At 37.9% G+C, this 11,877-nt stretch overlaps 1 protein-coding gene across 1 annotated transcript in view; it reads left to right on the top strand.

The window, feature by feature from the left end:
• Positions 1-11,877, top strand: part of tet2 (tet methylcytosine dioxygenase 2) — a 29,491-nt gene that overhangs the window by 6,980 nt on the left and 10,634 nt on the right. The window contains exons 2-4 of the mRNA XM_016520565.1: positions 8,032-10,872; positions 11,128-11,218; positions 11,294-11,387. Coding sequence (XP_016376051.1) covers positions 8,076-10,872; positions 11,128-11,218; positions 11,294-11,387 — 2,982 coding nt within the window. The 5' untranslated portion in view covers positions 8,032-8,075. The remainder of the gene's footprint in view (positions 1-8,031; positions 10,873-11,127; positions 11,219-11,293; positions 11,388-11,877) is intronic.

Below are 11,877 nucleotides of genomic sequence, written 5' to 3'. Positions count from 1 at the left end.
CTTGGCAACACTGAGCGTGACTGATACTCGAGCCAACTCTGCTCTAACTGTCGACTAGCAGTGGGAGTCAGATTGCCCCCTAGTGGATGGCTAAAGATTTTTTAACTCATATTCATAAATTCTCAAGAGAACGTCTCTGAATTAACTGATGCTCGCGCCCCCTTGACAGATGCTGGCGCCCCCACAGGTTGAAAACCCCTGGTTTAGAGTAGTACGTCTTAAAGCTAAAAAATTGCACATTAATAATAATTCTTTACATTTACACATTTATATGGAGTAATGGAGTAAGTGCAAGGAGAACAAGCAAAGGCCTGAGACTGAGCATTTTGGAAACCCCCTGTGTTACTTCTGACACCTTGTTTTTTACACAAACAAAGTGATTGACTTGAGAGGTCGAATCTTACTCCTCAAACAATAATGCACTACTAATCCCCAACACAGATTGGCCACATCACTCTTTGTCTCCTCTCTACTGAATGTTGTATACTGCCGTGTATCAATGGCATAGATTTCCCCCACGTTATAGCAATAATGCAACTTAATAAACTCAATAAAGGGATCACTGTTAGAAATACCATGGGGTAACAGCATACACCCTTATAAGTGCAATGCTCCATTGGTGTCTAATAGGACACTTTGCTCCGACTCTGCATGCTACCAGATTAATACTATTATTATATAATAGAATTAATGGAATTGGATGTCCACCAACATGCAGTTCCTTATTAATAGCCACTGTGGTGAATAGACAACTGTGATTCTCAGTGATTATTTGCTAAGAGTCTGCTAAGACATGCTGACCTTGCAGCTTTCAAGGCTGGTATATAACTGAATAAACTTTCTTTCCTAGTATTTCAAAATATTTTCAAGTTAGTTGTTACTATCAATAGGGCCTTTCGCACCGCTTTAGTTCCAGAACTAAATGGGTGAGGGCATTTTCATACGCGTTTGGCCAATCAATGTCTACTTACGTCACGATTAGTACCAGTTGTGCTGGTTAGACCTTGCTCCGGAGTAGGAGCTAATTTGGTTCTCGAAACAGTTCCGGCGGTGCGAAAACGCCAAAAAGTGGGTAGTTCCACAATTAGTTCTGGTACTATGAAAAGGTTCCCGCGGTGCGAAAGGCCCTTATGCTCCATTAATTCTAAGTGTGACTGTTGAACTAAATGAAGTCCTAGGTAGTTTTTTTCTTTCCAGTGAAGGTAGCAATAGAGAAAGCTATGTTCTCAAAGCAAATAGAAAATCTATGTTCTTTACTACATCAAGCTTTACAGTTCTTAAATGCACCAAGCAGCAAAGACAGATATGGGGTTGGTAGAGAAACTGTTTTAGTGGTTGAATCAATTCTATTAATCTGGTAGGTGTGGATTTAATACAGTTTGTGTAACTTTTATAATACATTCAGAGGTATAATCACTCTGTGGCAGAATATTTGATAAATTTCATGCTAAACATGTATGATTATAAAGCAGAATGTTCCCTTAACATTTCGAAGGATCCCAGAAGAATTTATATCAATCAGACTTCGTTTATCTTGTGACATAGTTATCATCTATATGAATATCTCCATCAATCAGAGCTCACTGTAATTAAAAGATTAGGCAGAAATTCTATGAGAAAGTCTGTATAGCATCTAGGTGAAGCACAAGTGCTTCCAGGTTTCCGATTTCCTACAAATAAGAAATAAAAAATAAAAAAATTACATTTACTGTAGAAAACTGACAGCTGTGGTTGCCAGATATTTACTGCAAAAATATGGTAACAAAATTTTTTGTTGGTTTATTTTATTACTTAATCTGTTGTATCTTTATAACACACTGACAACCATCTTAAAAACACAGGAGAAAGCCACATGAAGAATTAAAGTTTATTGCAAGTAGCTTTTTCACAATCTTCAAAGGTGCACAGTGTCATAAACACAAACAAAAAGAAACAACTATTTCTTTAAAAAAAATAAATAAATAAATAAATTAAATGTGAGGTGCTATAATGAGAATTTTGAGAATGTCAATTGTAAGACGACCTATTCTTTTTTCAGTTTAAAACCATTAGATCTACTTCACTGTATAGAATGTAATGCCCATTTTCTGCATATATATGCTTCCATATATTAGTTAGAATCTGTTTTTTCTTCATCACTGAGTCAAAGTTTTGTGTCAATGCTGTGAACAGGCACAGTTTCTTTTGATGAAGATCAGTTAAGGGTATCATGGAATTCGTGTTATCTAATATAAACTGAATAAGACTAGTATAATGATTACTAATAAAAAGTTAGTAATCATTTCATTCTTCATGCCATGAAAAGAACAGGTGAAACACTGAGCTTCATCTATGGTGATGGTTGCTGCAACCTTGTTGCTCAGGCTGTAGAAGCCTTTCTTCACAGTCTCCGGCTGATGAAGTCTGATGTCTTTGACTCCTGCATTCAGCACAACTGCTCAAATGCTCTTGAAGTGATTTCTGTTAAATAAAATATCTCCTTTTGAAGTGGACTTTGAGCTTTGTAACTTTGCAGATCTTTTTTATGCTCAAACAGCAACATTACTAACTAAAGTTGAAAAAGTGAAAAAGCATAATAGGACCCCTTTAAGAATGCAAGCAGCTGGACACTTTTTTTCAAAGTGATATACTTCTGGTATTGCATTGAGGTTTAAAAAAGATGAAACCCAACTGCATCTAACTCAAATTCTCCCATCCACAGGTTACACTTATGTTAAGGTTTAGTTCTGCGAGTGTACGCTGAATGGATACTATATTTTAACTTACTCCTCAGCAAATGTTCCAACTTTTTTTTTTCCTGTAGACTTTTTCAAAATGAAATTCATTGTGGCTCAGGCAATGAGCATCAATAAATCAGTGCTTCACCAAAATGTGTAGGGAAATTGGGTTAGGACTTACAGTGGGACATTTTATTATCAAAATCTTTAATCAATGCAGACACATATGGCAATCTCAAAGATCTTATCTTTAACATTAAGAAGCTTTTTTTATTCTTGAGCTTGACTTTGTTTAGCCTTGTTTTGTAACTCTTTTCACAGCAATTTTAAAAAAGCCTCTGTCCAGATATGAGAGTTACATTTAAAGTGAAGAGATGGCTATTGCTTTTCAGCTTTCATGTCATGGTAGTAAATACAACTCTGTCACATACACATAAAAGAGAGCTGATCCCACCAGAATCAATGTGGTCAGCACATGTGTTCACTCTTTTGCATTTTCTCTATCTCGGTCCCTCTCTATCTGTGTCAGTCATTCATGCTCAGTTAATGTTTAGAGCAGATGGCCATGCAGCACCAATATAATGATCACCATGGCTACCACGCTCTCTGAAAGAAATTTGCTTTGCCCTGAGCATAGTTCATCAAATTAGTCAGATATTTTGAATGGTGCAGACAAAAAGAAATGGGGAGGGGGTAGTAGTAGATGGAGACAGAAAGAAGTTGAGAGGAATGTATATTGGAAGTATATTTTGGAAGTTGATTTTGTGGAAGGGAGGTTGCTGTATGACAATGTGCGTAATTATACATTAATTACACTGTGGCTATATTTTCTGTGTTTACTGACAGTGTTTGATTCTGAATAAAGGGTCAGCAGGTTCAGTCTGCTATGTTATAATGTTAGTTATACAACCTATGCTGAGTTGATTATCATCCACTCTTCTCAATCGCCACCACAGGCAAGGAAAAAGGCAGTGTAGATGTAAATGATAACCAAACTAAGTACTACGATAGATAGATAGATAGATAGATAGATAGATAGACAACTTTTGAGCTAGATTTTCTTTCTTATTAGGCTTATTTTTTTAATAGCTAACACAACATAATCATTGGTTGTATCAATGCAGGTCATGCAAAGGCCGTTCAGAGTGAACATGCGCACAAAGACTTGATTGCAAACAGCAGAGCCACATCTGCCTTCTATTAGTAACAAAGGACAATGGCAGGTCCGACACAGACCTGACTCTTCAGAGGGGACCTAGCTGTGGGTGAAATTACAAACAGAAGTGTATATCTGCTCAGCTTTTGAAATAATCTACCTCTATTCAAATCCTCTCCCACAAAGAGGATTTGAAATGTCATTGGGGATGAACAAAGCGTGCAGACGCTTGAAAAATGAAGCAACTTTAAAAGCATACAACAACTGCTACTATTTTGTCTTCTATGCTGTTGTTTTAAGAAGACTAAAATCAGAATGTGATACATACAATCAAAATATCACAAAACAAACTCACAGTGCTCTTCCAAACAGACTCTTAGGTATGTCTCATACCTTCCCCCGTACACATGCTGACTCTCTATAAATACCCGTTCATTTCAAAGGGGTTCTTTCCTCTTTGTTTCCATTCTTATGCTTATGTCTTCTTGCTTCTTATTGAAAATGACAAAATGTCATGGATGTTGTTGGCACCATTAAAGCTCAGGCTGTGGAGTTCAGAGCCCAATCTAGAAAAGTTTGTTAGAAATGTTTGCTGAGTCATAGTGCTGATGTGTTGGAGTGAGAGTGCAGTTTTTTTCCTGACACACACACACACACACACACACACACACTCCAATGGCAGCGTAACACTTGAAAAGGAAAGATACACTGGTCCTGATTATGTTAAGTGGCTTGTGGTTTCTTTTGTTACTCTTTATAGCAACTTGGAAAATATGTTTTCAAGTCAAAGTTGGTAAGTTCAAGTCAAAATTGTAAATAAATGCCAACAAAGGTTGACTGTGAAAGCTGACATTCTTGCTGAGCTTGTTTCCTTGTCAGTATGTCAGGGGAAAATAAGGTATGTTTAACGCGAGAAGGACACTTTTACAGCCATGCATGCGTGACATTTAAAGCACACTTGCACATGAGCTGTATGATCAAATTACAGTGGGAGGAACCAAGGGATGACGTTTCACTCAAAAGCACAACTGCAGTCAAACACCTATCAGCGGTATGTTTACTAAAGCTCAGATGAACAACATGCTACATGACGTTATCTATTTTAGTACTGGAGTAGCCAAGCAAGTTATGTTTTAAAACCTAAAATAAAATAAAAGGAAAGAAAGGAAAAAGGGGGTTTGTTCTTTAGCTATATATATATATATATATATATATATATATATATATTAAAACACTCCACACATTATTCAAACAAATATGGGTTTTGATTTACACAGGTGAGCAATATGATACATTTTGCATATTTGGAATGCCTAACACCAAAAGAAAAAAAAACTATTCATTTATTTATTTGATTGTCTGTTTCACACTGAGAACTAATGTAAAAGTAAGTTTTAAAAAGTAAAATAAGCACCTTACCAAGTTTTCGTCATGACATAGAAACAATGACATTATATGTGGACCGCATATATTTTACACTTATTTGACTCTTAACCCTAACCTCAAACAATTTTTTAAGCAAAATAAATATAATAATCATTCACTTGTTTGTCCCTAGTACCATTGTTAGAGTGTGAACCATGAAAGACAGAATATGTCACTTCCCACTGACCTACTGTATATTTAGACAGCAACCCTGAGGCTAAGGAACTGTTAAATCACTTAACAATAAATATAATTGCTGTAGTAGCTGTGTGCTTTGGTGTATTGGTTTAGAATGCAAAAGCACTGATCAGTTGTACACATTTATTTAGTAATGTGGGAGATCACAATAGTTAAGAGTTTTTGAAAGATCATTTTAAATATACACAGAGAGAGAATGAGAATTTGGAAAGAAGGAAACTCAAAAAACAGGACAGACAACAAACTGAATTCAAAGCCACTCCCAGTTGTCAAGAGACAAGATAAAGAAGATATTTAAGATAAAGGAATGTTTAAATAGTTTGTTTTTATGTTATGCAAGACTGTAAGACTCACTAAGACACTAAGGCACAGGATTGTCCACAGAAGTTGGAAGAAAACATATTTAAATAAATCATATTTAAAATAAAAAACACACAGCTAATGGACACAGCTAATGGAAACCCATTGTCTGAAAGATATATATAGACAGCTTTCAGCTGAGATCTCGTGCTTTGTCATTCCTGCTTAGAGAGATTTTTTATTTTTTTGTGCTGTTTTCAGTGTGGGTTTATCCTACTGTGTCAAGCTGTTTGGTTTTCTCAGCTGTTGGGAAACCCTGAAATGGCTCTGGAATGGATCCATATTCAAGTTTCATGTAGCACACATGCAGGCTCCAAACCAATCACAATCTCCCCTTTCCAGAAATGATAATAGATGCGATTTTAAAATGTGATCAAATTTTTATAAGGATTATTGGATTGTATCCGATCATATATCACAGGCTAAGTTACAGAAAAGTTTTATTATTTTTATTATTATTATTAACAATGTTTTATAAACAACATCAGAAATACCAAAGACCTGAATTTTGATTTACTGACTACCCTATATACGGTGGAGATGAAAATTAGAGAACGTAATTTTGAGGTTACTGCTTAGTCAAGTTAGGATTTTTGTTGAAGTGCCTTGGTTATTTTGTAAAACACTGTTCTACTAGCATGGTATATAGCTACAACTAAAATTCCATCCAATTTTGAATGATGAAGATTACATTCTTTCTAAAAAAATCAAGTGTTCATAAATTGTTCTCTAATTTTGAGCTTCACTGTATATCAACTTAGACACAGTTATGGACACATAATACATATATCTTTTATTTATAAGACTGATAATAGAATATTCCAATGTATGATTTTCCATGCTAGTTCTATAAAAGTTTAAATACAAACATTTTATAAAAAACCAAGTCTAACCTATGTGACTATAAGGGTGGGTCACAATGAGGTATAGTCTGCCATCGGCCTTTCTTACAAAAATAATAAAACATATAACAAAATGTATATTATTATTCATTTATTTTGCCCTTCTGCTTAAAAAGACTCCAATTTAAAGGTCCAGTAAATCAGTAGTTAAGCTGTTTTTAACTGTCCTTTTCTCCTACACTCTTAAGAAAAATGGTTCTAAACAGTACCAAAAAAGGGTTCTTCTGCTTGTAACAATAGCAGAACCCTTTTTAGTCCTAAATATAACCTTTAAACACAAACTAAGAACAAAAAATAGATAGACCAAAATGAAATCATTTACCTGTTGAGAGTGTGTTGACAGTCTGTAGTTGGATCACTGAACTCCAGAAAATCAGTAATGAGGAGCTTTAACAGTTACAGATTTGAAAAACAAAAGGGCGGGAATAAAGAACCCTAAACTCTAACACAAAAAAACATTTCAGCATGAAAGGGTTCTTCAGAATGCTATGGTTCTAAATAAAACCATTACTACATGTAAAGAACCGTCTTTTTTTAGTGTACCATTCTGGACTCATACCGACGGAAGACATTCCATGAAGAATCTGTTACATATTAGATATCTTACATGCCTGTTCTTTCTGTATGGCTCTATAGATTTGGTTGCAAGCAATAAATCTACAATTCTCTATTTTCTAAGATATTTTGTCATTTCTAGTGTAATTATTCGTAGAATGTATAGTGAATCTTAGCTTTAATCCAAAGCCACTTACTGATGAATGCAGTATTAAGAACATAACATAACTAAAAAATTGACATAGGTACAGAGCATTGGATAGCAAGATGGTTGGTACCATTCTGTCTTGTTAAAATATTTCATGAAAGATAGGGCAGTGTCTATGTCTGCGATCCAGGACTTTTTTTTAAATATCTCTTAACAAAAAGAAAAAAGAAGCCATTGGTATCTGCACTACACAACCCTTAGTCTGTTAACTTTGACTGTACGGGAAAATGCAAAGAATGCAAAGTATGACTTTTTTTTTTTTTTTAGCTACTCTGGTGATCAAGAAACAGGGGCTAATATTTCACAGCAGAGTCTGACTTGAGGAGGGATACAACATTTGAAATTTTGTTATATCTTTTCTAAGCACCTCTTTAGGCCATTTCTGTTTTGATTATCTTACATTTTTTGACAGTCCAGATCACTAGCCAGCAGCCCCCACTACCCCAGAACATTATGCTAACAAAAATTATGTGTTTTTACTATTGGTAATATTCCATGTCTTCCATGTAGGACGCAGAGAGGGCAGCCTTGTGAATGGACCCTGAGCAGACCAGATGGAAACAGAAAAGACCAGCCATGAGACGGAAAAAAGTCTGATACTTTCACAAATCAGTGCCACTCAGCAGACAGACCCTCTTCTCACCAAGCGCAAGAATGGAGATCCGTCTCAGCAGTTCAATTGGGACACTAATTGGAGCCATTTCAAGCCCAACACAGTAGTTTACCCAACGAAAAGTCAACAGGAGAATTGTTCTGGGCCTGCTAATATGCAAGGGATATTGGATCAAAGCATGCATGAGATGAATGGACAGATGAAACATGCTCTTAGTGAACAGACATTTTTAGATTTTCACCAGCCTAAAAAACTCTGCACTGATTCAGATGTGAATGGAAATTTGGGTCTGAGGCTTTGGGATAATAGAGATGCAGGAATGGAGAACCATTTAGAGGGATTCCCTAAGCATAATAAGCCAGGGGATTTTGAGATAAAACATAGTAAAAGAAACTGTAACTTTCCCAATGGGGATTTATTCTTACTGTCAAGGAACAAGCAAGTTCCAATGCCCAATGGTGCTACAACAAGCCTACCCTCAGTAAAGGGTACAACTGGTGACCTCTTAGAGAAAACTTTGTCTCAGTATTACCCAGAGCATGTGTCCATCGCACCTCAAACCAACTCATCTCAAGTAGATCAGGTCACCAGCAACCTGCCGGAGCAGGAAACTCCTTCACCTTCATTAACCTCAGGTTTTCCTATTTCACCCCAAACATCTGCCTCCGAGCCACTTGCCAAGGCACCCCCAGAAGTACAAGGCAGCAATGGCTACAATCCAGAATTCACAGTGAATGGATACTCTAGTTTTGTAGCCAAGCAAAAGAAGCCTACTTATCCTCTCTCTGACCTGCCAGATATGGGAACACAATTGCTGAGTCAGGAAGCTTCGGAGTCCAATGTGCCATCACAGACAGGCATCAATGGTTGCTCACAGATTCAAGAAGATAGAGAAGGCCTTCCGAACGACTCTGATTGTTTAAGCAAGTCCAACCAGGATTTTAGCCGTGAATCTTATATATTGCCCCCAGTGATGGCAGGAGCACCATCACAAAACACTCAGACAGGACAGCAGAACCTACAGATTAAGGTGCTACAGAAACAACCAACCGATGAAAGCCTCCATGACAATAGAGACTTTTCCTTGCCACAGCAACAGATTCTTGAGCCACATATAGTAGACAACAGGTTGACCTCCCAGGCCTGTACATCAGCTTCTCCCAATCAACACAGTAAGCAGAAAAATAAGCCTAAACCAGATCAGGAAAAGACAACGTCAGGGAATACAGATCACTCATCCCAGTTGAAATGGATAGATTTAAACTCAGCTTCAGCACCACAGCCATCTACTGACCACCCCCAGATGTGGGATTTTTTCCATCCACAGACCCACATGCAGCAGCATACAGTCACACAGAGCCAAAGTCGTTGTATAAATTTCATGTCCTCAAACAACTTTCGGTCTCAAAATTTCAGTAATCCTAGTTCTCCCTCATATGAAAATAAGGCACAAGATAGTTACAAAAACTCCCTACCTCCTACACAGTTCCCCCACAATTCTGTCCCTGAATGTCAACAGAGCAATTCTGGTATGCACGATCATAGTAACATGCAACTACATCCCAAACACACATCCCAGCAATTGTGCAAAAATTATCAAGACCAGATACAATCACAGAGCTTCCTTTCTCAGCCACCACCTGCTGAGCCTCATCAGCAAGACAACAGCACACTTCCCCATCAGCTCCCTCAGGATAGACAGAATATGCAAGCAGCTCCACAATCACAAGATGTTTCCCACAGCCAGGTAGATGCACCACTCTTGAAAAGGCTTAAAACAGGCTGCCTTCATTCAGAATCCCAGAAGTTATCTCTAGGTACAGAAACACCAGCACAAACACTGTCTAGTCCAACTATAAGAGAAAACTCTACATTTCCAGGCTCGTCTAAGTCAAATGTACAATTCTTGACTAAAGAAGCCGAAGCTCTAACAGAAAGAAAACTCCAGCAGAACATGCAGTACTCTCAGAACACCAGTAAACAACATCCAAACTACCAGCAACCTCTCCAACACAGGGTACATAATAATTTGGAATTTCCTAATTCTCTGATTTCTCAATCACAACTGTCACAAGTTTCTAATAGTCTTCAGATACCTGCTCAAACATTTACCAAAGTTGAATTCCAAAAATCCTTTGGCCAAATCCAGAGAGAGTCTCTCCCAAGCCAAGGTGCTCAAGGAGATTTGCAGAGGCACACAGCCTTGCGAATGCACCTTCTGCAGAGGCAGGAGCGGCAAGGCCCCAACAACATCAGGCCAAGTATGCCGGCCATAAAAAGTGAAAACCGCTCAAGTTTAGAAACCTCAGCTCAACATTCACCCATAGAAGTACAACAGCAAGATCAAGACAAAACCAAAGTAATGCCAGTGGTAGTAAAGCAGGAGCATCCTTCTTCATCCTGTGAACAAAGCCAACAGAGGAGCATTCTAGCTACCATGGAGCAGCAGTTAAAACAGTATCAGCTCTCACCTGTGTTTGAAAGAAAATCTTTGGTAAACAAGTCACCCAATAAGGTGAAGGTAGAGATGGCTGGGGCTGTGACTGTGCTCTCAACCAGTGCTGAGGGGAATGTCAAGGAACAGTGTAAACTACAAAACTTCACCCCACCTAAAAAGATTGAACCTGGGTTACAAACCTTTCTGGAGTCACCCATGAAGATGCTTGATACACCAATAAAAAACTTGCTAGGTACACCTTTGAAGACACAGTATGACATTTCGTCATGTCATTGTGTTGGTAAGAGGTTTTACACAGCTACATTTAGTCCAGTTTTTACACATTTTGTGTTCTTTATACATTAGAACTGCACAACTGTTAAGACCTCTAAAGAGAACATCTTCAGTAATAATTAATGTTAATAGTGTAATGTTGTATCTTAGTGATATTTTGTTGTTATTAATGACATTAAATCACATATTAGTTAAACTTAGTTTTATTTATGACCATCTACTAAAAATACACAATACCTTTCTCTTATTCTTTAATCCACAGATCAAATCAGTGAAAGGGATGAAGGCCCATATTATACTCACTTGGGATCAGCACCAACTGTTGCAGGCATCCGCAAAATTATGGAGGAAAGGTATGATATTATGAACTCTAATGATATTATGAACTAATATACCATATATTATATTACTACCTTTCCCTTTGACAGATCCGGACTGACTGGAAGCGCCATTAGGATTGAAAAAGTTGTGTATACGGGAAAGGAAGGGAAGAGTGGGCAGGGCTGTCCCATTGCTAAATGGGTAAAGACAATTTATTTTCATCCTGTGTTTTCTGTGTGTGTACATGTATTGCCTCTCTTTGTCTGTTAAATATTAAAGCATGCTTGTTGGTTCCCTTTCAGTCGGTCACTCTCGACGTCACGTCGGTGACCGACGAGTTGGGATCTCGCTTAGAGAGACCAATCCACTTCGAGTGTAAACTAAACGAGCCAATGCACATTGGCATGCGATGATTGCATCCAGCTGCCGCTGATCACAGCGTGAGCATAAAAAGGCAGCCGGTGCAACGCATACCAGCTTTTCACTTCGGAGCCGAGCGATAACATCGTTCTGCTCCTACCAATATCTTAGTTTGTGACAACGAGTTCAACTCTAGGGAGCTTTTTGTGTTGGCGGATGGCGCTTCAGCGGTGGTCGTTCCTGTGTCGAGTGGGTTGCGCACTTCAGGCTGCACTACCCCCTGTCGTGCTGCAAGTGGCCATTTCCCCTGTGCGTCTCAGCAGTACCACGG

This window comes from Sinocyclocheilus rhinocerous, unplaced genomic scaffold (genome assembly GCF_001515625.1).
Source record: "Sinocyclocheilus rhinocerous isolate Xijiao unplaced genomic scaffold, SAMN03320098_v1.1 scaffold2134, whole genome shotgun sequence".
Taxonomy (NCBI): domain Eukaryota; kingdom Metazoa; phylum Chordata; class Actinopteri; order Cypriniformes; family Cyprinidae; genus Sinocyclocheilus; species Sinocyclocheilus rhinocerous.
The sequence above is the reverse complement of the archived record's forward strand: the minus strand, read 5'-3'. Positions and strand labels throughout refer to the sequence as shown.